Below are 24,361 nucleotides of genomic sequence, written 5' to 3' on the forward strand. Positions count from 1 at the left end.
CTACAGCTTTGCCCCGAGGAGGCAAGTGGGGTTCTCCCTGGCTGGTGGAATTTGGGGGATTCAAAAGATTAGGGGTTAGCTGAAGGGGGATTTTTTTTCTTTTCTTTTTTTTCTTTTCTTACAAAGATTCTAAGAAAAACTCAGGGTGGGAGGGGTGAGGAAGGGGGACCCAATTGAGCAAAGTGTCCATGGATTTTTTCAATGCCTCTTAGGGGCCTCCTCCAGGATCAATGGTCCCGTTTCCTGCCCCCTGTCTGAGGTTCCCTCCCCCCAGAGCGGCTCAGTTCCAAGGAAGTTTGGCACTTTTTTTTTTTTTAATCAGTGGGGAAACTGGGCGGGGCGGGGGGGGGTTGAGAGAGTTGAGTGGAGAAGGGGAACAGACACGGACAAAAGATAGAGACGGGACAGATGACACTGGGAACCACAGGGAGAGGAAGTAGAAAGCCACAGGGAGTCAGAGAAAGAGAGAGAGAGGGAAACGCTGGGGGGAAGTGTTGGGAGTTGGTGGGCAAATGGGAAGGAAGAGGGAGACAATTCAATGCAGCAAACACTTATTAAGCACCAGATGGGTGCCGAGGAGCGGGGTGCAAGGAAGCCACTCAGCGTCTCTGAGAGCGGACTGGCTGACTGGGAGAGAGGGAGGAAAAGAGGCGATGGGTTTGTCAATGATTCACATTCCTGACTCCACGTCTGCGTCCCCTCTGGACAAGCTGCAGCACAAAAGATCGAGGCCAGATTGCAGAAGGGACTTTCAGGAGATGCGGAAGGGGGTCGAGTGAATTTCCCAGGGTGGCATGGAGAAAGGTGGTTCTCCGCTCGCCAGCATGGCGAGTAAACTAGCTCACTGAGCTAGCAAGCTACCTTCCAGATAACCCTGGCTGGCGGGGTGGGGGTGGGGGGAGATCCCCGAGAAATGTGAATAGGGAGGGGGTTGTCACACAGATATCCCAAAGGACACACTTTTCAGGAGGCCCAGCCTCCAGAGATGTGTCTGTGTGAAAGGATACTGGACCCCCAGAAATGGGTACAGAAAACGACTGACAAGCAGAGGGCAGCTGAGGATGCAAACGATATGCAAATGAGCACTTTCAAGTCCCATCTCCCCACTCCCAGACCTTACTTGACCTCTCCCTGGCTCCTCCCTCCTCCTGGGGGCCTGGGGATAGGAATTGTAGGGGGGGGGGTATTCCAGTTAGATACTGCAATACCCACATGTGGGTGGAGTTACTGTGAAATACTGTAAGGTCTTTTTGACAGGCGGAGAGGAGCCAATGGCCCCCAGGGCCACCTCCACCTCCGATCTCAGGAGCCTCCAATGGCAGAAGATATATACAAAGTTACATCAAGAATTGTTTTGGCACGCAGATCTCCATCTGGGTTCAGTCTGGAGATTAGGGGTGGGCGGGGGCAGCAGCGACAGGAGGTAAGGGGTGGGGAGATGGGGCCTGCCCTCCACCCTGGTGATGGAGAGGGCACAGGAAAAGTAACCCTAGTGCCCAAGCTACAGCCTCCCATCGGGTGGAAGGGCCAGGGTGGAAAACTCAGTGCAAGGTACCTTGAAGGCTATTGCTTTCTAGGGATTTTCACATTTTGATTTGGGGGTGGCTCTCTAGCAAGGGGCAGCAGTCTCCCCGGCTTTAGGGGTGGGAATTGTCTCTGGCTTTTCTTCCCTCCTTTTTTTTGGGAGAGAGACGAGGAGGCCGGATTCCCCCAAAGCCGTGGAGAAGAGAAGGGTCTGGAAGACCTAGGAGGGGACAAGTGGGGGAGAGGGTGGGCATGGGGTGCCCCTCCCCCAGAGATGCTGATGATGGAACCAGGGCCCTGGGGGCCCTGCTTTGGGTTGGAGGACGCGGAGGTGGTCTCCGAGGGGGAGGGGGAGATGGAGGGGGAGATGGAGGGGGTCTCAGCTATCCTAAGTCTATAGGGTTGTCAGGTCCTGAAACCTCAGCCTGCCAACAAGGCCTTACATCTGACCACAGCCGCAGAGCCCAGGGAGCCACTCCCAAACCAGCTCTCGGGGCTGCCCGGCTTGGGAGACTCCATCAGAACATTCTAGCTCCTCAGAGCCCATGGTGAGAGCACCAAAACATTCTGACTCATCAGATACCACCAAAGTGCTCCAGCTCGCTGGAAACCACAAGCCAATCCAATCCATTAGGCCACACGAAGCATTCTGGCCAAGGGCCCCTACCACGGCTCACTGACCTCTACAGCGGGCCACGCGGGCCTGACAGAGCCACCACGCATTTGGCTCACCAGACTCAATGAAACAAAGCCACGCAGACACAAGCATGCACACACAAGGTGGGGGGTAGGAATGGGGGTCTCTGACAGTAGTTTTCACTAGCTCATCTCCCACCCCTCCCTGCCAGGTGGGTTCACAGACTGGGTGTGTTTGGATGGAGGTGACCCTGACAATGTTGGGTCTTTTTCCTTGGAGTCCTTCCGATCAGATCCAAGTCCCACCCCTTATTCTCCCCCTAGGAAGACCCCCAGGCCAAGACCCACCAAAGAGGAGCAAGGGTGGAAAAAGAGGGTCAGTCACTAACTGGCCATGGCCCAATACAGGAAGTGCATGCTTCGTCCCAATGACATCACAGGAAGTACCCTGGAAACACCACAGGAAGTACACGCCCCCATGATGTCATTAAAGCAACCTTCAAGGAAGGCTCACGGAGACGCCATAGGAAGTACCTATCTCTCCTATCATCACAGGAAGTGTGACCTCTGGGGAACTACTTCCTATGACATCAGAAGGAATGCCGGAAGCGCCCCAGAAAGTACTTGACTCAGTGACATCACAACAGGGACTTCCGTTCCTATTACTTTAGGAAAAGCCATAGGAGATGCCATAGGCAGTTGCTCCAGCTTTTCACAAGGGTCTTGCCCACTGGACTGGCCCAGTCTGAGAGCCGGCCTCCTTCCCAGCAGCACAGCCCCCCCCCCTACCCCCCATACAACCTGACAACAAAAAGTTAAAAGCCCCACCTAGGAGGGGTGACTGCAGTGGGGGGAGAGTAGCTGAGAACTCGGGGGTTCCTGCTGCAAACGCCCCATTTCAGCTACCTCTCCTCCCACTACACCCCTCGAGCTGGAACTGAAAGCAGGAGAGGTGGGTGTTGTTTTGGGGAGGCCACTCATTCTAGGTCACCCAGAGGCTCCCTCCCCTCTTCCCATATGGAAACAAAAACATATAAAGGGGGAAAATAAAATCCTTACCGGAAAAAAAAGGAGGGAAAGAAAGAGAAAATAACGCTTTGTTTTCTATTAAAATCAACAAAATGCAATATATACAGATATCACACAGACCTGGGCCCTGGGGGAGGAGAGTCAGGCCCAGCCAAGCGTAGGAAGGGAGGAAGGAGGGGTCAGTTCAGGGCCAGGGAGGGAGCTTTGGGCTCCATCCCCAGCCATCTCTCAATCCTGCCTATGAACTACCAGAAGGGAGGGGGGTGCAGTCAGACCAACCCCAGCCCCAATCCCAGGAGGAGCAGGACCACGCCGAGCTGAGGTCAAGAGTTGGGGAGGAGAAGGAGGAAGAGGAGGAGGAGGAGGAGGAGGAGGAGGCATAGGGAGAAGGGTGGGAGCACACACCACAGGCCTCATCCCACTTTCTGGGGGTTTGAGGCCCTCACTCCCTGCTCGTAGGTGACCCGCTGGCTGATGAGGTATTGAGCGGCTTGCGTGGCCGCGGGGCTGCCAGTGATGGTGACCCGCCGGTTCCGCGTGCCTGGCAGGAACTCGCCCTTCTTAGAGATCTGGATTCGGGCACCTGTCAGCTCCTGGTACTCCACCAACGTCTTGCCCCCCTTGCCCAGGATGGCTCCCACCAGGTTCTCAGGCACCGCAATCTCCACCAGCTCCTTGGCACTCTCAGCTGCCAACTTCTCGGCCGTCAGGAAGCCACCGGCCGCCCCTGCGGCCGCCGCAGCGGCCACCAGCGGGCCACCCCCTCCGCCTGCCCCACCACCCGCCCCGGCCCCAAGGTAGCCATTGGCGGCTGCGGCCAATGCAAAGGACCCCAAGGCTCCGGGCGGCGGGGGTGGAGGTGGGGCAGCCCCTCCAGCTGGCCCGGCCCCGGCCTCACCCGCGTAGGAGGCCAGGAGGTTGGCAGCGGCGGCAGCAGCAGGGTTGGCACCGGCGGCCACGGCGGCCAGGACCCCGGAGGCCGCGGCCGAGTTGAGGCCCAGGCCGAGGGAGTTGGTGTTGTAGCCGTAACTGGCCAGCGTGTTAAGGGCGGTGCTGATGGCCAGCAGGTCAGTGCCCGAGAAGGCAGGCAGGGCGGCGGGGAAGGCGCCCACGCTGGCCAGCCCCGCGGGGCCCAGCAGGCCGGAGGCGGCGGCCGCCGAGGCAGCGGCCGCAGCAGGCAGCACGTCGGCGGGGCTGGCGTACGGTGAGCCGGTGGGGTTGGAGTTGGCCACGGGGCCCGCCACGTTGGCGTAGCTGATGTTGAGGCAGCTGCTGCTCTGGGGGTCTTCCTGTACCTTCTGCACGATGGCGCTCACGGCCTTGTGCACCTGCTCGGGTTCGCCGCTGACCGTCACCACGCGCTCCTGCAGGTTGATGCCCTCTGGCTTCTGGGACAGCTGCACCCAGGCCCCCGACTGTTCCATCACCGCTTTCACGGTGGCGCCGCCCTTGCCGATGATCAGGCCCGCCGTGCTGTTGGGGACGATGAGCTTGGCCTGCGTGGAGCGAGCGGGAGGATCGTTAGGGCGGTCACTGGAGCCTGAACAGTAACAGGAGTGTCACTCCTGCCTCCGCTCTCAAGGTCCCGAATCAGGCCCCCTGGATATGCACCGGTAGGTCCTACCGGTTGTTAAAAAAAAAAAAAAAAATACCGGGCCCTGGCCAGTGTGGCTCAGTGGATAGAGCGCCGGCCTGTGGACCGCAGGGTGGAGGGCTCGATTGCCGGTCAAGGGCGTGGACCTGGGTTGCAGGTTCCATCCCAGCTCCGGTAGGGGTGTGTGTGGGAGGCAACCAATCGATGTGTTTCTCTCACATAGATGTTTCCTTCTCTCTTTCCCCCTCCTCCCTTCCACTCTCTCTGGAAGTCAGAGGAAATATACCGGAATGCCTCCCTGCTAGTTAGTTAAAAAAGAGCTGGTAACCCAAGTCCCCTCGGTAGCCTCTCGGCCACCCAGTCCCATGCCCTAGGTCGGCTGGGCCCTCCTTCCCATCCAGCACCTTGAAGGCTTCGTGGCTGACCCCGTGGGGGGCCCCCCAGGACTCCGCTCCAAGCTTGCCATGGTGCCCACACCCTTCTCTATCATTAAAAGTCTCCTGAGCCCAAGCCGGTTTGGCTCAGTGGATAGAGCGTCGGCCTGCGGACTGAAGAAGGGTCTCAGGTTTGATTCCGGTCAGGGGCACATGCCCAGGTGCGGGCTCGATCCCTAGTAGGGGACGTGCAAGAGGCAACCGATCAATGATTCTCTCTCATCATTGATGTTTCAATCTCTCTCTCCCTTCCTCTCGGAAATCAATTAAAAAAAAAAAAGTCTCCTGAGCCCCAGAAAAAGCATCATTAGTCTCACTTTACAGAGGGGCCACCTGAGGTCTAAGAGATGAAGGGCCTGGTCCCCAGGTCACCCAGATAGTGAAGGAGCTGCACTCCAGCCTCATGGATTCCCGCTCCATGTGCCTCCCACTCTAAGACAAGGTCACCTGCTTAACCTCTTTGTTGTTGTTATGGGCCGCATTGTCCTACCCCCGCCAATTCATAGGTGACGTTCTCACCCTCACTACCTCAGTGTATTTGGAGAAAGGGCCTTTAAAACGGTGACTAAGGCTAAGCAGGGTCCTGGGGGCGCTGATCCAATATGACTGGCGTCCTGATAAGAAGAGGAGGTTAGGACACAAACACACACAGAGGAAAGACCGTGCGAAGAACACGGAAAGAAGACAGCCATCTACAGGTCCAGGAGAGAGGCCTCAGCGGGAACCAGACATGCCCACACCTTGATCTTGGGCTTCTGGCCGCCGGGACTGTAAGAAAATGAATTTCTGTTGTTTAAGCCAGCGGGTCTGTGCTGCTTTGCTACGGCAGCCCTAGCAATCCAACACAGGTGTCTTATCGGTCACATGAAGATAGCAAAACCTGACGCCTGAGAAGGCAGGGACAGAACGGGTCACTTGAACATGGCGGTCCCTCTCCTCGGTGGCTAAGCAACCCATCCTTCGCAGCCATGAAATGGACCAATCTGAATTCCAGTGGGGCTATTTCACAACTCAGTGTCTCCTTTCCCGTCTCCAAGAGGATTTCTACACACAAATTCCTTCTTCCCAATCCTTCCCACGCCCCCTCAGAACTCGCCCTACTTAGGGTGACCCCCCTAAGTGCGTGCTTATCATGCTAGCACCCCTAAGTGCATGCTCGCCCCTGAAGCTCTCTCTCACCTCTACCTCTCCTCTCCACCCCCAAGCCAGACCCTGGGGGTATTTGGGAATTTGTGGGAGCAGTTTTGCTCGTTGCAATGACTAGGGGCAGATATGGGCACTCAGTGGGCAGGGCCACGGATGTTTGCACCCACAAGGTGAGAGGCAGCTCCTCACAAGGAATAATCACCCCAGATCCGCGATGACCTTTGAACGTCCCCCTGACATTCGTGTTGTGAAATGTCTGTTTAGAAATCTCTGAACACCACGATACACGTAAAGGGCCAAGTATTTATTTGTGTGTTTTTTTTTGCATGGTTTTAAGATCTACTGAAATGTCCAGGAATGCAATGCTTAGTAAATGAAGGGAAGATTGTACTTTGTTTTGTTCTGAACTTGACCAAGTGTCTTTGATCCGTTTAGAAAACCGTGACCTCAGCAGTCATGCCACTTGTGTCATTGATATTTCCAATACCACCCTCTGGATCACTGCGCTGGTCGCTGCTCACTGAGGCGATGTTAGGTATGAGCAGCTGCCTTTCATTATCTTTTCTGCTGTGGTCCTGGCTGAGCATCTACATATTACAATTGATCTGATTCTATGACCAATCACTTTACTTTCATTTCTTCTTTAGTTAAAAAGTCTAATGGGAAAAGAAAATGTCCACCCGTACAACATGGATGAAACTAGAACACGTGCTACGTGAATGAAGCCAGGCACAAAAGACCATATATTGTATGATTCTATTTATATGAATGTTCAGAATAGGCAAATCTATAGAAAAGAAAGTAGATTAGTAGTGGCTTAGAGCTGGGGGGCGGGGTGTGAGCTGCAGATTAAGGGGTGATAGCTAAGGGGATCAAGATTTCTTTTTGAGGAAATGAAATGTTCTAAAATCGGTCATGGTGATGGATGTACAACTCCATATCATAAAACCACTGAACTGTACTTTGCTGTTAAAAACATTACAGCCCGACCAGCGTGATTCAGTGGCTGAGATCACAGTTCGATTCCCCATCAGGGCACATGCCCGGGTTGTGGGCTCCATCCCCAGTTGGGGGCGCGCAGGAGGTGACCATCAGTGATTCTCTCTCATTATTAATGTTTCTATCTCTCCCTCTCCCTTCCTCTCTGGAATCAATAAAAATATATTTTTAAAAAATCTTATAGATCTACCCATGGCCTGGTAGTTCAGTTGGTTGGAGTGTCGTCCCGATATACCAAGGTTGCGGGTTTGACCCTCACATCAGGGCACATACAAGAATCAACCAACGAACGTATAAATAAGTGGAACAACAAATCTATGTTTCTCTTTCCCTTCCCGTCTTTCTAAAAAAAAAAATCAATAAACATACTAAAAAATTTACATATCTAGCTATGTTTCACATCTGTATTTTCTATATAATTTCAGAGAGTAAGTGGGCATAGGAAGTATTTGTAGGAGAAAGAGGTCATTGGGTCTGACAAGGCTGAGAACCGCTCACTACTCCACTGACTCTATTCCCTGTTGATCTCTGACTTCACCTCTTCCTTCCCTCCCCCTTGCTGACTCCACTGCAGACACGCCAGACTTCCTGCTGTTCCTCTAACTTGCCAAGCTCAGTCCAGACTCAGGGCCTCTGCACCTGCTGTTCCCTCATCTGGAACCCTTTCCCCGAAAAAGAGGCTCACCCCTCCCTTCATTCAGGTCTTTGCACAAATGCACCTCCTCAGAGAGGCCTTCCCTGACCAACCAATTATCAAAACCTGTTTATTCGCCTATTTTATGTCTCCAGCATGGACACCTCAAGACGCAGATTCAGCTGTTAACCTCACAGCTCTAGTATGATGTAGAATGGACACCCCAAACTTTAAGTCCAAATTGGAACTTCTCATCTTTCTCCTCAAATGTGTTTCTGCCATCATGTTCCTCATTCCTGTCCATGGAAAATGCATCCTTCCATTACTCAGACCCAAGACTAGGCACCCTCTATTTCCCTCACACTCAACATCCAATCAGCAATGCTGCTGGTTCTACCTTCAAAACTATCCTAGGATTCTAGATCAAAAGGGACTAATCAGGTATAACAACCAAATGCAACGAATGAACACTCACTGAATCTTGAATAGAAAAATACATACTCTATAGATATAAAAGATAAATTGGGGCAATTAGAATATAGACTTTTTGTTAAATAATGGTATGGAATTATTATTAATGTTATAAGTATAATAATAGTAATAATAATATAGGAGCCTGTCCTTGTTCTTGAGAGATAAATGCTGACATATTTAGGGGTGAAGAGTCATGAGATCTACATCTTATTTTCAAATGAATCAGCAACAAACAAACAAACAAACAAACAAAGACCAATCTGTGTGTGTGTGTTTAGTGATAAATCAAATGTTAACAACTGGTGAATCTAAGTGCAGTGTATAGGGAGTTCATTGCACTGTTCTTTAAACATTTCAAAATAAAAAGTCAGGAGAAAAAAATATATGTACCCCTATACTCCCTTTCCCTCTTTGCTTGATTTTGTTCCATAGCATTTTTCACTCTCTGATATCCTATATATATTTTATTTTATGTATATTTATTTAAAAAATTTTCATCTAACCAGTTTTGATTTTTAAATTGTAAAAAGTATTTTCTTTTTTATTAAATTTATTGGGGTGACATTGGTTAATAAAATTATATAAGTTTCAGGTGTACGATTCTATAACACATCATCTGTATATTGTACTGTGTGTTCTTCACCACCCCAAGTTCAGTCTCCCTATATATTTTACTTGTTTTCTGTTTCTGGTAGAAGATTTTTCATCTTCTGTTGGAAGAATTTAAGATCCACAAGGGTAGACATGTTTACTCCTGGGTTCTCAGTGTCTAGAGGCATAACTGGTACACACTCTGCAAAGGGTGGGTGAATGAATGAATAAATGAAAGAATGAATGATGACAGGACCAAGCAGGAGATTTACTGGGTGGAGGCAACCAGGTGTATATCACTTGGTGGTGGTGGTGGTAGTGGTGGTGGTGGTGGTGGTGGTGGTGGTGGTGGTGGTGGTGATGGTGTGTGTGTGTATGGTAGGATGCTGTCATTTGGGTTATCAAACTCAGGCCCATCTAAATTTTCTAAGATTAACTTGACATTCTGATTTATCATATGTGAAGCATCCAAGTTTTCAAATGTTGGCAACCTCTTGAAAATATCTAAGGACCACTGTACAGTAGCCAGGCCACCAGTTTGTAGTCTGTGTACACAAAAAGCTGCCTTAGACCCTGGAGACACCTGCTCAGGTTCAAATCTTGGTTCCATCACTGATGCTGAGCAAGAGATTTAATCTCTTTGAGACTCAGTGTTCTCATCTGTAAAATGGGGATATTCAGACCTCCTCTGTAGGATTATTGTGAGGCCCAATTGAGATCATTAAAAAATGATGAACTTGAAATTCAAGCATGGTCACAATTAGCCAGAACTTAGTATGGCTGCCCTTCAGGTAACTCACAGAGCCTACCACTGCCAGAATACACCTGGCTATCTCCCCTTAGTCATGTTTCTGCTTGGCCCCTTGGGCATGTTGTCATACATTCATTCAAACAAGCAACATTTGCTGAGCACATGCTATGTGCCAAGCATAGGGTGCCACGTGAGTGTGCAGTTAGTATGTGTCCATAATAGGTACTAAAAAAAATGATTGCTGTCATTGTTACCTCCTAGACAGACTTGAATTTAAATCTCACACCTGTGTTACAGCCACTTTGGAAAACAGTCTGGCAATTTTTCAAAAGGTTAAACAGATTTATCCTGTGACCCAGCAATTTCACCCCTAGGTATATGCCCAAGAGAACTGAAAACATATGTTCACACACATGTTCACTAACAGCATTATTTATAGTAGCTAAAAAGTAGGAACAACCCAAATTTCTGTCAATTGATGAATAGAAAAAATGTGGTATGTTCAGCCCCAGCCGGGTGGCTCTGTTGGTTGGAGCATCATCCTGTACACCAAAAGGTTGTGGGTTCAATTCCCGTCAGGGCACATACCTAGATTGTGGGTTCCATCCCTGGTTGGGAAGTGTACAGGAGGCAACTGATCGATGTTTCTCTCTCTCAAATCAATAAACATATCATCAGGTGAGAATTAAAAAATGTGGTATATCCATACAATGAAATATTATTTGGCCATAAAAAGAAATGAAATTTTGATATGTGCTACAACAAGCACGTCAAGCTTGTGGCCCCTGGGCCGCATGCAGGACAGCCAATATAACGATATGTAAGAAACGTTTTACTCAAAATTTCATAACTTATTTTTTACAATATCCTGTTATACACAATTACCAATAACGAACTACAACGTTAGCTAATGACTGATTACTATAATCGTGTTACATTCATTTCCCTTATCCGCCTTATGTGCAGGCGCACCATTTCTCTCCACTAATACCAGCAGCGAATATTTTAGCAGCCGATGGCCACGTCATTAGTCTTAGACTGACTCGTTTGGTGTGTGCAACAGGAAATATTTCGCTTTCTGAGAACAAGAAAAATAGGTTTATTTGTGTTACGCTTATTAATTTGTGCAGTTCTTCAGTGTCTGGTAAGTTAATGTTCAAGAAAAATATTAACTTTTATTAAAATGATCTATTATTTTATGTTAACGATTATTAATTTATTTCAGCCCTTTGTATTCAGCATGTCTCTATAGCAGTGATGGGCAACCTTTTGAGCTTGGTGTGTCAAACTTCGCCAAAAAGCTGAGCATAACTCGGGTAGTGTGTCACTTTGAGGAAAAAACATTATTTTGCAAATGTTTCATCCTCAGGAGCAGCAAATGTTTCATCCTCAGCATGTGGCCGCCTCAGCGGCCGCGTGTCATCAGAAATGGCTATGCGTGTCAGTGCTGACACGCGTGTCATAGGTTCGCCATCACTGCTCTATAGAAATAAACCTACGTTTCTATGAAAATTGAAGCTTTTGTTTTTTGTGTGGCCCACATAAACTTAAACCTTGTTTATTTGGCCCGTGTTAGCCTTTGAGTTTGACATGCTTGTGCCACAATATGGATGAATCTTGAAAACATTGTTACGGGAAAGAAGCTAGGCACAAAACCCCACATAAATATAATTTAATTTATATAAAATATCCAGAACAGGCAAATCCCTAGACACCAAAATAATCAGTGGTGGGAAGGGGCTGGGAAGTGGGGGGGCAGAGGGAATGGAGAGTGACCGTTAATGGTTGTAGAGCTTCTTTTTGAGGTGGTGAAAAATGTTTTGGAATTAGATAGTGGTGATCAATGCAAACTTTTGTGAATATACTAAAACCACTGAATTACATACTTTAAAATGGTGAACTTTACTGTATGTGAATTATATCTCAATACAACTGTTAGTTTTAAAAAAAAGTCATTAGAAAATAAGAAGTCTGACAAGTGAAAGGGAGAGAACAAAAGAATGTACAAAACCAGACCTGACAGCAAAGAGGTGCCTCGTATGTGATACAGCATTTCAGAGCAATGGGGGAAGGATGGAATCATTTCTCCCCAAAACCGACCACCAAGAAATGGTGAAAGCAAATGGCTTCACCTCTCTGTGCTTCCGTTTCCTCATCTCCCACTCTGACATGGTCACAGCTACGCATACAATGATTGGGGATATTCAACGACTAAAGCGCCTGCCTGGTGCCCGGCACACGGGAAGCCTCAGAAAATGGTCGCTGCCTTCACAATAGCCCCTGAATGGAGAACCACAGCATCTTAGAGTGAGTCCCAGGGGCAGCTCCATGGAACCCTGGAGTCTCAGGATGTTAGAACCGTAGAATCTTAGAATAATAGATGCGTAGAATCCTGGAATCATAGAGCCATTGAATTGTAGGCATTTGAGCGCCAGAAGGACCTCAGAGACCATCTGTCCCGTGATTTGCAAGTCTGGAGATTTTAAACTAACAGTAATAACAACAACAATAGCAATAACCATGGTAGCAGCAGCAGCGAATGGCGCTTACCATGTGCCACACACTTTTCTGAACTTTCATACAGTAACTTACTTAATCCTGGCAACAACCCAACAAGGGATGTACTATTATTATCACTTTATATCAATTGGAAAATAAAGGCACAGAGAGGTTCAGTAACTTACTCAAGGTTACAGGTACCAGATAGTGAACAACAGAGCTAGGATCTGATCCCAGGCCAGAGTCCACACTCAGATTCCAAGGCCTTAGCCCCAGAAATTCTGGGTCAGGGTGGGGACCCTGGAGTACAAATTGTAAGCTACCTAGATAATTCAGATACTAGCCAGGGCTGAGCATCACCGGTTTAGCAAAACTGGTGGCAAACTGGTGGTCCTTAGGCCATAGCCAGCCAATAGCCACACAGTGTTTGTTTTTGTTTTTTTAAATATTTTTATTATTTCAGAGAGGGAGAGAGAGAGATAAAAACATCAATGATGAGAGAGAATCATTGATTGGCTGCCCCCTGCACGCCCCCTACTGGGAGTCGAGCCAGCAACCAGGCATGTGCCCTTGACCGGAATAGAACCCGGGACCCTTCAGTCCGCAGGCCGGCACTCTATCCACTGAGCCAAACCAGCTAGGGCACCACACAGTACTTTAAAATCAAAGCTGTCCTTTAAAAATCAGTTGATTTCAAATATTTCTGGCTTCTTTTGAAAAATTTGGAAGAATTTTGTGGGCAACCCTATGTCCACATTCCCAAAGGGCAAGCATCAAGTGTAGCTGAGCAGCAGCTGCCCCCTTAAAGGGTGGTATTATATCTCTATGATGAAGCCTTGCTCCTCAATCCTCCACGTTCCCTTTCTGAATCCTGGAGGCGTTTCAATTTATAATCCCTGGTTTGGCCCAGCTTCCACACTGTAAAGAAAGGGAAACTGAGGCTTATAGAAAGGAAGAAGACTCAGAGTAATACAGCAAGTCCAAGGAAAAAGGGAATGGCCCGACCTGTCTCCTGACTAAAAAAATCCCGTAATAACAACAGCTAACATTTTTTTTGAGAACTTTCTATGCATTAGGCATACATACTAAGTGATTTTCCAACATCAGTGAACATGAACTACCACCTTGAGCAGGCACCATAATAAAGCCCATTTTATAGATGAGAAAATGAGGCATGGAGAAATCAAGTCACTTGCTCAAGGTCACACAGGTAAGAAGCATCAGAGTAAGATGCAACTCAACATCTGACTCCAGGGCCTGAGCCTTCGGTCATGATCTCCCTCTCATTCTGTGGAGTCCTGGAGTAATAAGGCAGAGGGAAAACCCTGGTTCTATCAACCTCCTACTCCACTGTCTCCGAGTTCCTGGGGATGAGGGGGTGAGGGTGGGAGGCTCAGGCACAGAGGGTGTGCTGACCCCATCTCCCCTGCAACATGGACAAACTCTTGGTGGACCCAGGGTCCCTTGTGGCAGCGACCAAGGTGGAGGGAAGAGGCAATACCCTCGCTTTCCTGTAAACGGTGGGTACGCTGCAGGTGGGAGAGGCCGGCAGGGCGAAAGGCGCGGAGCGGATTCAGCACCAAGGACAGCGGCCGCGCTCCCAGCCCGCAGTCCTTTTTTTGGGGGGCGACCTGCTGGGCGGCATTCTTCCGAGGCTTTCCCACCACCGTTTCCCCCACGAGCTTGGGGGGGGGGGAACTCGGTCCGTGGTTCCCCCCCAACAAGAACGACCAAGAATTCCAGATGTCTTTTGCCAAGGCCCCCCATTTGTTTCCAGGCGGACATTCAGGAACCCTCACAAGCGGCCTGTCCGCCGCCCAGGGCTTCTCGGCCCTCCTCCACCTCCGAGTGCAGGGCTGTGGGAGCGGGAGCGGGAGCGGGAGCCGGGAGGGAAAACGGTGCTCCCCGCCGCCTGGGTCCCTCCGCCCAGGACGCAGCAGCCCACCTGCCGCACCGTGGTCATGGCAACCGGAGAGGCCCGGGAAGCCATTGGTCCGCTCCCTGCCACGCCCCTGGCCGCCGCGGCCCCGTCACGGAGACGGCGGACCGGCGCTGCCCTCCTCCTTCCCTCCTTTCTAGAGATGGCTCTGCAGGAGAGGGACCCGCCCCTCTCTCTCGCTAACGAAACATCATTTCTCCAAAATGGTGGCTGCACCCGTACAGTAACTCACGGAGAGAGAGGGGGCGTGTGAGAGGCTACGCTCCTCGGGATGTGGATGGGCTGTCGCCGAGGCTACTTCCGGTGAGGACCGGAAGTGGGAGGCAGGTTGCTGGGAGAGACAATGGGATGAGATGGAGGGCGGAGAGGGGTGTAGAGGGTCCCAGGAAGGAGGGGCACGTAGGGGGCTGTGGGCCACATTCTCTGACCTAGACCTTCACACTGTCCCTTAGTCAGCAAGTCTGGGGTCCCTAGGCGGACTCCCTAATAGTGATCATACTAACCCACTGCCGTGTAGTTCATTGCCAAACATTTTATCCACATTAACCCTTTTGAACACCCCTAATAATCCAGGGATGGGAGGACGTGTCATTTCCCCGAACCTCACCAGCTTTACAGAAACCCCACCTGCCCCCTGCTGACCTGCTTGGCTCTGTCGGGGTTCATTGTGGTTTGGGGTTGAAGGATGTTGACCACCTCAGGTTTGGTCATCGCTTGTGGGATTTCTCGGACCTTCTCGGCAATAAAGCTGTGCACAGCGTTCAAGGCCTCTGCTGTGCCCTGAACCAGGCATACTCGCTCTGTGGTTCCTGTTGAGCAAGGGAGAGACAGGCCCCATTTAATGGCAAGAGAAAACGGAGGACCTGAGAATGTGTGGTCACGTGGGAAGCCGGGGCAAGCTGGCATGGGCGCCCAGGCCATCGTGGGTAGCTGGGAGAGCGAGTGGAATCCCTGTCTTATAACCTGCACTTCACTGCCCTCCCCTAAAACAACCCGAGGGGGTGGAAGAAGGATGCTTAAGTGCTTGGCGATGCCCACAGCAGCCCTGGGCAGGGGAGACAGGGCTCAGCTGCCTCTTCCCAGTCCTTGCTGGCTCCCGGTTGCTTTGGCAACCATTCACTCACTCCCCCCCCCCCCCCCTTCCAGAAGCGGGAGAGCTCAGGCCTGCAACGGTTGCCACAGTAACTGGAACCCCCTTATCGGTCTGGCTGGCCGGGTCCTCAGCCCACCCCCAGGGGGACGAGGGATGAGGCCCTGTTGCCATGGCAACCCCTGAAAGCCTGCAGCGAGGGCCTCTGGGCTTTTGGAGAGGATGGGGAAGGGTTGGGGGATGGGGAGACAGAAGAGAGGCCTTAAGTGCCTGCCTGGACCCACCAGATGGAGGGCTGAGGGGTGGGGGAGGGCACGGGTGTGGACACAGGGGAGGGCAGAGGGGGTCAAAGGCAACTCATGGGAGAGTAGGCAATGGGGGACTGGGTGTCTTTGCTGGAAATTCTGCACATGTTGGCTCTGGTTCTGACCCAGGCATCATTATGTGTGTGTGTGTGTGTGTGTGTGTGTGTGTGTGTGTGTGTGTGTGAGTGCGCACACATGCGTGTGTTCACCTGGGGGCAGGACTGTTTAAATGATCTTTATCTGCATGTGTGTGTATAAGAGAAAGAGCAGGAGAGATGAGATATAAACAGACCGCACGACACAGTGATTCCAGGAAAGAAGTTTGTGTGTACTCTTGTATGTGGGAAAGACGTTGGGTGTCGCTGTGATGTTCAAGGTTAAGTATACTGTGAATCTGAAAGAAACAAAGACTCTCACGAAGCAACACCGAGGCTATACAATGAATGTGTATCACTTCAACTGTACGACAGTATGTGTGTTTGCCTATATGTGTGTACAGGTGTGTAAGGGAAAGAGACAGCTAGACACCCTAGGTGTTCAAAAAGCTATTTGAATGACGGGTACGTGGTATGAATGTATATGTGTGTGAGCGTGTGTACAGGACATAGACAAGACTATGACTGATGTGTGTGTAAACCTAAGAAAGAGAGCTACAGGCAGACCCAGGTGTCAGGACGTAAGACTGTGTGGAGGACTGATTGATGTGTTTGTGTGTGTGTCGAGTGTATGTATTACAGCCAAAGAAGGCTCTACTATGAACTGGCTGGTCTGAGAATGTGAGTGCCTGGGTGAGCTGGCCCTGTTTGGTGTGTGGGGCTGTGTATGTCTCTCTCTCTGGTGGGACTCCGTCTGCAGGACCAGTTAGCTCCCTGGTTCTGTAAAAAGTCTTGAGTGTGTGCCAGGCTTCACGTGACTGCCTGTCTGGGACACTGGGGTGCGTGTCCAGTGTCCTGGGGCCGTTCTCACGCAGCATGCTGGTGCTACTGCTCTGACCCCTCGCTTGCCATCTCTCAGCCTCGCAGGCCAGTCTCGCCATGTGTGGGTGTCCCTGTCTTGGGTCGCTTGTGTAGTTGACATCCTCCATCTCCTTTGGGCCGCTGTTCCTCACTCTGACTCCCCCCCACCCCAGAACAATGGCTTGGTCTGAGCCAAGGGTGAGTCAGCGTGCAGGCTGCCTCCGTCTGGGTGTAAATAGGAAAGGGTGTGGGTCAGGGTGGGAACTGGGGGGATTCGGGGTGGCCCCAGGGAGAGCCTGGATGAAGTGGCCAGGTTCTCCATCACTGTGGGGTTTCTCTCCAGCTCAGAGAGTCTATGATCCCCGCGCCCCCCCCCCCCTTGTAGTTCTCAACCCGGGTCCACAGGGCTTTTACGGGGCTCGGTGAAACTCTGAGAGACTGTCCAATAATAACAGCTGGTGCTTACATAACACCCAGCACCAGGCGCCGTTCTAAGCACTTTATATATATTTGTTCACTCGAATATATAAGACAGGCAACGTTATTATTCCTGACTTACTGCTAAGGACACTGAGGCACAGAGGAGCTTGGGGGTTTGTCCACGTTCACTCAGCCAGTAGTGACAGATCAGGGTTGTGAACCCAGGTGTCTGGCTCAGAGTCTGATTTTTTTTTTTTTTTAATCCTCACCCGAGGATACTTTTTCCATTGATTTCTAGAGAGAGTGGAAGGGAGGGAGGAGGGGGCAGAGAAAAAGAGAGAGAAACATCGATGTGAGAGAGACACATCGATTGGCTGCCCCCCCCCCACACCCCCACATGTGGAACTTGCAACCGAGGTATGTGCCCTTTACTGGGAATTGAGCCCAGGCCCCTGCAGTCCACAGGCCAAAGCTCTAACCATTGAGAAAACTGGCCAGGGTAGAGCCTGAGCTTTTAACCACTGAGCCATATGTACTAAATTTGCGGTGTGTGAAATATGTGTGTGGGGGGAGGCAGGGGGGTGGGTGGGGAGAAGGGAGGCATAACAGGATTGCAGTTTTGCTTCTTTTTTTTTTTTTTTTTTTTTGTTAATCCTTTCCTGAGGATATTTTTTTCCATTGCTTTTCAGAGAGAGTGGAAGGGAGGGAGGGGAAGAAAGAGTGAGTGAATGAGAGAGAGAGAGGGAAAGAAAAAGAGAGAGACAGAAGCATCTATGTGAGAGAGACATATTGACTGGCTGCCTCCGAATCGGGGGTGGGGAGCAAACCTGCAACCCAGGTACGTGCCCTTGACTGGGAATCAAATCCGGGAGCCTTTGGGGCGCGGGCTGATGTTCTAACCACTGAGAAACACAGGCCAGGGCTGCTTTTGTATTTTTGACAGTAAAAAAGAGTATGTGTGAATGCATTAAGTAGTCACTTAGGGTTTTGTCCCTTGGTGCAAATATCTTATAAATCAATTTTAAAAAAGCGTGTGTGTCTGTTTTCCTTCTGGGCTGGGGGCCAGGGCTTCAGATGGACGCTCACATTCAGAAGGAGCTGAGAATCACGAGGGTGTCTGGGTGCGTGCGCAGGAGTCTGTGTGGCTTCGGGCAGGGACCTGGCTCTTTCGGGGTCTCGGGGTCTCCATGGATGACCCGAAAGGATTACATCTGGGGTTTGGGGTTTCCTGTACCCAGGAGGGACCCCTCTTTGTGTTCTGCCCCTCCCTGGAGGGTAAGGGCCAGGGAGGTTTTATAGTGGACACACAAGTGCAGTGTACGTGTTTCTGTGTGAACCTGCTAGGCCTGGCACATCCTTTCCACTTCTCTCCTGCTCTCTAGGCTTCAGCCACACGGCATGAGCCGCCCTCTCCCAAGCCTTTGAACATGCTATTTCACCTTCCTGCAACACCCTACTGCTCTTTACCTCGCTCACTTTTACTTATTGTTCTGGGCTCCTCCTCCAGGAAGCCCTCCCTGACCGCCCCAGGCTGAGTCGAGTGCCCCCTCTGGGCTTCCTCACCTCGCCCTGACCACTCTGGACCACCACTCGTGTTGGGTCTGTCTCCCATACTGGGATGTGAGATTTGAGAGGGCAGGGCTGGGCATCTCAGTCATTGCTGTGTCCCCATCTCTGTCCAGCACAGGGTGGCATAGAGGAGCTGCTCAGAGAATGTGTGCTGAATGGATGATTGAAAGGGTGTCGGCCAGAAGCAGAGGGAAACAGCTATGTGTCTCGAGCAGGAGCATCTTATTTCTTGTGTTCCCGTGGGTCCTGGGGAGTCCTAGGGGCAGGGCCAGGGTAGAGCGGGCTGGGTCCTGTGTATGAGTCAGGAGCTGGCACAGGCCATATGATCGGGAGCGGGGAGGGAGGCTGGTTGCACGTCCAAGGGCTGGGGACAGACGCTGGCTTACGTTGTTTGTTTGAATTGTATTTATCCCCGGAGAGTCAATGACTGTCCCATCCTCTGGGGTTCCCAGCTGCCTGGTCTGTGGGGTGTGTCACTGAGCTGGGAGGGGGTGATGACGTGTCTCATGTCTCAGAATGTGATTCAGGGGCAAGAAACCCAGTGTCCTCGGATGCATGTCCCAAGCAGAGGTCTTATCTGTCTCTTGTGGGCTGGAGGGGCCTGGGGGCAACTGGGCCAGGGGAGAAGAGAAAGGGGGTTTGCCTGGTTTCCTGGACTGTTCTCTAAACCTCTTGTCAAAGCTGCTTACTGAGGGGGAGGGGCAGAGAGAGAGAGAGAGAGAGAGAGAGAGAGAGAGAGAGAGAGAATAAATGTGTCCTGACCCTGGGCTCCATCTCTGCTGTTTGACCTAAAAAAAATCCAAGGGGATTAAGGATGAACTAGAACCAGCTGGGCCAAAGGTGCAATAATTTGGGGGCTTCCCTGGAATCCTAGCTGTCCAGCTCAGGCATTGGTCTTGGGAGGGAGACATGCAGGCTGAGAGGGACTGAGGGGGATTAGAGAGAGTGGAGGGGCGTTGAAAATGTACGGTTGTGGGAAAGCAGATAGACATGGGGGAGAGGCAGAAAAAAGCCTGGGGTTTGGAGAGAGGAGAAGATAAGAAACGAAGCCACACAGGAGGGAGCTGAGGCGTAGGAAAAGGAGAGAAACATAAAGGCAGAGACGGGCAAGCCGAGGGAGGAGAAAGGAGGGGCGACCCCAGGGGAGGAAGACCGCATTGAGGGGTGCTACCGAATACTGGTTGAATGCGTGATTGAACAGATAGCGTTGGGAGAGCAGGAGAAAGAACAAGGAGAGAATATGAGAGGTGGAGGGAAAGGAAAAGATGGGGAGTAGAGGTGGGAAGATAGAAAGGGCGGGAAAGCAGGGGGAAGGGAGAGGGAAAAGCAGAGACAGATGACAGACAGACCGGATGAGAGACTGAGAACACGATGGGAGGGATATCCAACAGAGCCAGGGAGACAGAGAGGGGCCGATGGGACGGGAGTCTAAGGGAACAAAAAGTGGGAAAGTCAGAGAGAGAATGGGAAAGAGACATAACAGGCAGAAAACCAGTGAGACTCAGATTGGGCAAGATGGGGTGACAGAGAAATGCGAAGGGAAAGAGCAGGGGAAACAGAGTGTGTGTGTGTGTGACAAGATGGCTGGCCCACAAGCCCCAAGGAACATCCTAACACCTGCCTCCCTGCCCCTCCTCACAAGCTCCTCCAACTGACCCAAAGGGGCAGGTGTGTGGGAAGGGGCACATCTGCCAGCACATCATGCAAATGAGCTCATGAATATGCAGCAGGCCCATTGTCTTGCCCTGCCCCCACCCCCATCTGCTCTGGGCCTGGCCCCAGGGGCTGAGAGCAGCTCTGTCCCGGACACCCCCCACCACCACTTAGGGGGAGGGGAGGTCCCCCACCACTCTCACAGTCCCTGGGGCAGCTGCTCGCCCTCATCCAGGGCCCAGGTGGGAGGGATGGGAGGCCGGGGCAGAGTCCTGGCAGGGGCTTACCCGGATAGAAGTCTTTGGACTTGGAGAGCTTGATGGTGGCTCCTGTCTCCTTCTGTAGCTGCACGATGGTTTGCCCGCCCTTGCCAATGATGGAGCCCGCTGCGTAGCTAGGGATCAGCACCTTCAGGAAGTATTCACCCTCCTCTGCAGGGGCACATGGTGGGAGGAGAGTCAGGGGGGGAGGGGAGTGGCGGAGGGGTCTTCACCTTGAGAGGGTACCCCTTCTTCAGGTGCCAGCATGGGGTGCCCTAGGAAACCACTGGGGTCACCAGGAGCAATGACCATGAGAACAGCAGACAGGAAAATAATAATAACGATCATTCATTCATTCATTCATTCACAAATAGTTACTGCTATGTGCTTAGCACTGTTCTGGCGAAACCGAATGAAAAAAGCAAACTCCCTGATTTCGCGCATAAAATGAGGCCGAAAGGGTTTTAGTGGTTAAGCCAAGAGCACACACAGTATGTTCTTCTAGAGCGGGGACAGACAGTGTGGCTGTCAGACTGAGGTAAGTGCTGGGAAAACAAAGAGAGGCAAGAAAGGGACGGGGCGTGCAGGGCTGCACTGTCAGATCCGGTAGCCAGGAGAGCCCTCCCGAGAACGTGGCTTTCTCTATCAAACACCCCACAGCACCTACTATGTGCTAGACTCTCTCCCAAGGACTTACAAACACCAGTTCCTTTACTTTTCGCACTGGTGCGGTGAGGGAGGTACTTTAAAAAACCCATGCTCGTTTTGGCCATTGTTGCTAAGTGGTTAGAGCAGTGGTTCTCAGCCTTCCTGATGCCGCGACCCTTGAATACAGTTCCTCATGTTGTGGTGACCCCCAACCATAAAATTATTTTCGTTGCTACTTCATAAGTGTAACTTTGCTACTGTTATGAATCGTAATGTAAATATCTGTGTTTTCCGATGGCCTTAGGCTCTACAGCAGCGGTTCTCAACCTGTGGGTCTCGACTCACAACGTGAGGAACTGTATTAAAGGGTCGCGGCATTAGAAAGGTTGAGAGCCACTGGGCTAGAGCGTTGGCCCACGCACTGAAGGGGTGCAGGTTTGATTCCCAGTCAAGGGCAAGTATCGGGGCTGCAGGTTTGATCCCTGATCCCAGCCCTGGTCGGTCAGTCGGGGTGTGTGGGAGGCAACCAATTGATGCCTCTCTCTCTCTCCCCCTCCCTCCCACTCTTCCACTCTCTCTAAAAATCAATGAAAAAATATCCTCTGGTGAGGACTGACAACAACAACAACCCCCCCCCCACATAACACACACACACACACACACACACACACACACCCCTAACACACACACACACACACACACACACACCTAACACACACACACACACCTAACACACACACCTAACACACACACACCTAACACACACACACACACACACCTAACACACACACACACACACCTAACACACACACCTAACACACACACACACCTAACACACACACACACACCTAACACACACACACACACACACACACACACACCCATTCTACAGATGAGAAACAAAGGTGAAGAAAGCGCCCCAGTTCGCATAGGCGGCACGGCTGGGATTTGAAGCCAAGCTGGCTCCAGGGTCCTTGCTCTGAACCGTTGCTATCCTGTCCCCAGGCTGTGCCTATTGGGAGACAAAGTACCAAGGCCCTGGAGTGGGGTTGTGCCTGGGTTGTTTCAGGGGGCGCGGTGGCCGGTGGTGGGGCTGAGTGAGAGAGGAGCGTGGGAGGAGACGAGGGTGGTGGTGGTGGGGGGGTGTTCAGGCTTGCGGCCCACAGTGAGGTCTTTGGTTTCTACTCCAAAGAAGATGGGAGCCACGGAGGGCTCTGAGCAGAGGAGGGATGCGATCTGACGTAGGTCGCAAGATCCCTGTGGCACCCAGGAGGGGAGCAGACTGAGGGGAGCCGGGGGAAGAGCTGGGAGCCCAGTGAGAGGGGACTGCAAAGGCCTGGGCAGGAGGCGATGGAGCAGCGAGAGGCGGAGGGAGGGGGCGGACTCCAGAGACGTTCTCAGCACTCACTGTGGCCCTGGCGCTGTGCTGCTCGGCAAGATGGATCTTGTCCGTTCCTCACAACCTACCAGTGAGGCGGGCAGACGAGCTCCATTTTTACAAAAGAGGAAACCGAGGCGCAGAGGGACTCAGAGAAGGAAAGGCACCCGCTCCAGGTCACCAGCCCAAGGGCGCCGAGGCAGTTAGTTGCTGGGCTGAGATTCAAGTGCAATTCTGCTTCCTTCTGGGCCCTCCCCGGTTTAACACCCTCCACTGCCCGTGGCCAAAGGCCAACGCGTTCAAGGACAGTCAGTCTCAGACCTGAGATGCCAAGGTGGAGCCAAGGGTGTTGGTGCCATCCTTTGTTACGGCCAGTTTTCTTGGTCACGGATAAAGCACTGGGTCACGCAGTCTCACGGCAAGTGCCTCGCCTCGCCTACCTTCTACCCCAGTGGCCGGCAAACTCATCAGTCAACAGAGCCAAATATCAACAGCACGACGATTGACATTTCTTTTGAGAGCCAAATTTTTTAAACTTAAACTATATAGGTAGGTCCATTGTTATTAACTTAATTAGGGTACTCCTAAGCTGGCCTTTGCTAAAAACTCAAGGGGCCAAAGAGCCGCGTGTGGCGCGCGAGCCGCAGTTTGCCGACCACTGTTCTAACCGAACTGTTGGCCCTCAGTCCTCCCAGGGAACCCATTATGGAGCCTTCTCAACCGAAGTCCCTTGGTGACCGGGCTCACCCACCTTTCCAGCTTCAGGTCCTGGTCTTTCTCTGTGGGCACGAGACATACTTTCCTTTCTGTTCCTCCAGCATTTCTGCCTCCGTCCCACCTCAGGGCCTTTGCACATTCTCTTTGCCTGCAACTCCCCTGCCCCAGTGAATTCCCTTGGTCCTTCAGATCCCCACTCCAAGGCCTCTTATTCTTGGAAGCTTTCCTTAAACGCTGAGGAGGGGATGTATTCGGAGCAATGTATCCCCAAAGCCCATTGGGGGGCGTGCACTAGAGCTCACCCTGGTGTCCCAGGGACTCACTGGGGCCCAGCAGCAGTAGGCATGCAATAAACACTGGGGACAGCGGCAGGGGTGGGGTGGGGTGGGGTGTGTGTGTGTGTGTTTCTGTCTCTCCAAAGCTTAAGGTTGTAAAACACCTCCCAGTGGTTTTCACCTGTTTCTGTTCAGCAAAGGAAACCTATTTTCCATGTTCTCCCATGAAACTCCAACATTCCAACATTCCGAGCAGATAAGGAGAAAGTGCCGGGAAAAGTGGGAGCAGGGTCAGGGCCTGGGAGCCCTGCCCATCTCTACCTGGTCCCTTAAGATGGAAGGTTCTGGGTTCCCCGATGTGCTCAGGTGGGGGTCTGAGGGCGAGGGGTTGGATGTGGCTGTGCCTGCATGGGGAGTGGGTCCAGAATGAAGGGGTTTCCCTGAGCCCAAGGCAATCCTCTTAAAACTTGCCTGATCAGACCATTAAGCCTATTAGGTAATTAGCTCCCCCCAGGGGGCCTTCCCCGTCAATCATCCCGGCCCTCCCCCCAATTCACTTTCTTCCCTGGGTTCCCAGAGGTGGCCTCTTGTCTGCCCTGCCCCGAAGCCTGGCACAGAGACGAGGGGCTAGTTCTCTGTCTCCTGGAAGGCTCAGAAAGAGGGTTCCGTGACAGGGAGATCCTGCCCCTCTCACGAGGGCTCAGTTCTCTTTCGTTCTGACTCCCATTCCCCCGCCAGCGTCCCTCTTGAAGAGAGAAGATATTCATCTGCTCTGAAGAAAACTGGTCCCCACCCCATTTCCGGTGCCCTTTCTCACACTTCCCAGGTTTTGTCAGAATT

General features: G+C 51.7%; 1 protein-coding gene across 1 annotated transcript in view; it reads right to left on the minus strand.

The window, feature by feature from the left end:
- Nucleotides 1–2,972: 2,972 nt before the first annotated feature.
- Nucleotides 2,973–24,361, minus strand: part of NOVA2 (NOVA alternative splicing regulator 2) — a 28,104-nt gene continuing 6,715 nt past the window's right edge. The window contains exons 2-4 of the mRNA XM_079759516.1: nucleotides 20,531–20,674; nucleotides 14,893–15,059; nucleotides 2,973–4,685 (exon numbers count right to left, since the gene is read on the minus strand). Of these exons, the coding sequence (XP_079615642.1) occupies nucleotides 3,603–4,685; nucleotides 14,893–15,059; nucleotides 20,531–20,674 (1,394 nt within the window). The 3' untranslated portion in view covers nucleotides 2,973–3,602. The remainder of the gene's footprint in view (nucleotides 4,686–14,892; nucleotides 15,060–20,530; nucleotides 20,675–24,361) is intronic.

This window comes from Cnephaeus nilssonii (genome assembly GCF_951640355.1).
Source record: "Cnephaeus nilssonii genome assembly, chromosome: 20".
Lineage (NCBI taxonomy): Eukaryota > Metazoa > Chordata > Mammalia > Chiroptera > Vespertilionidae > Cnephaeus > Cnephaeus nilssonii.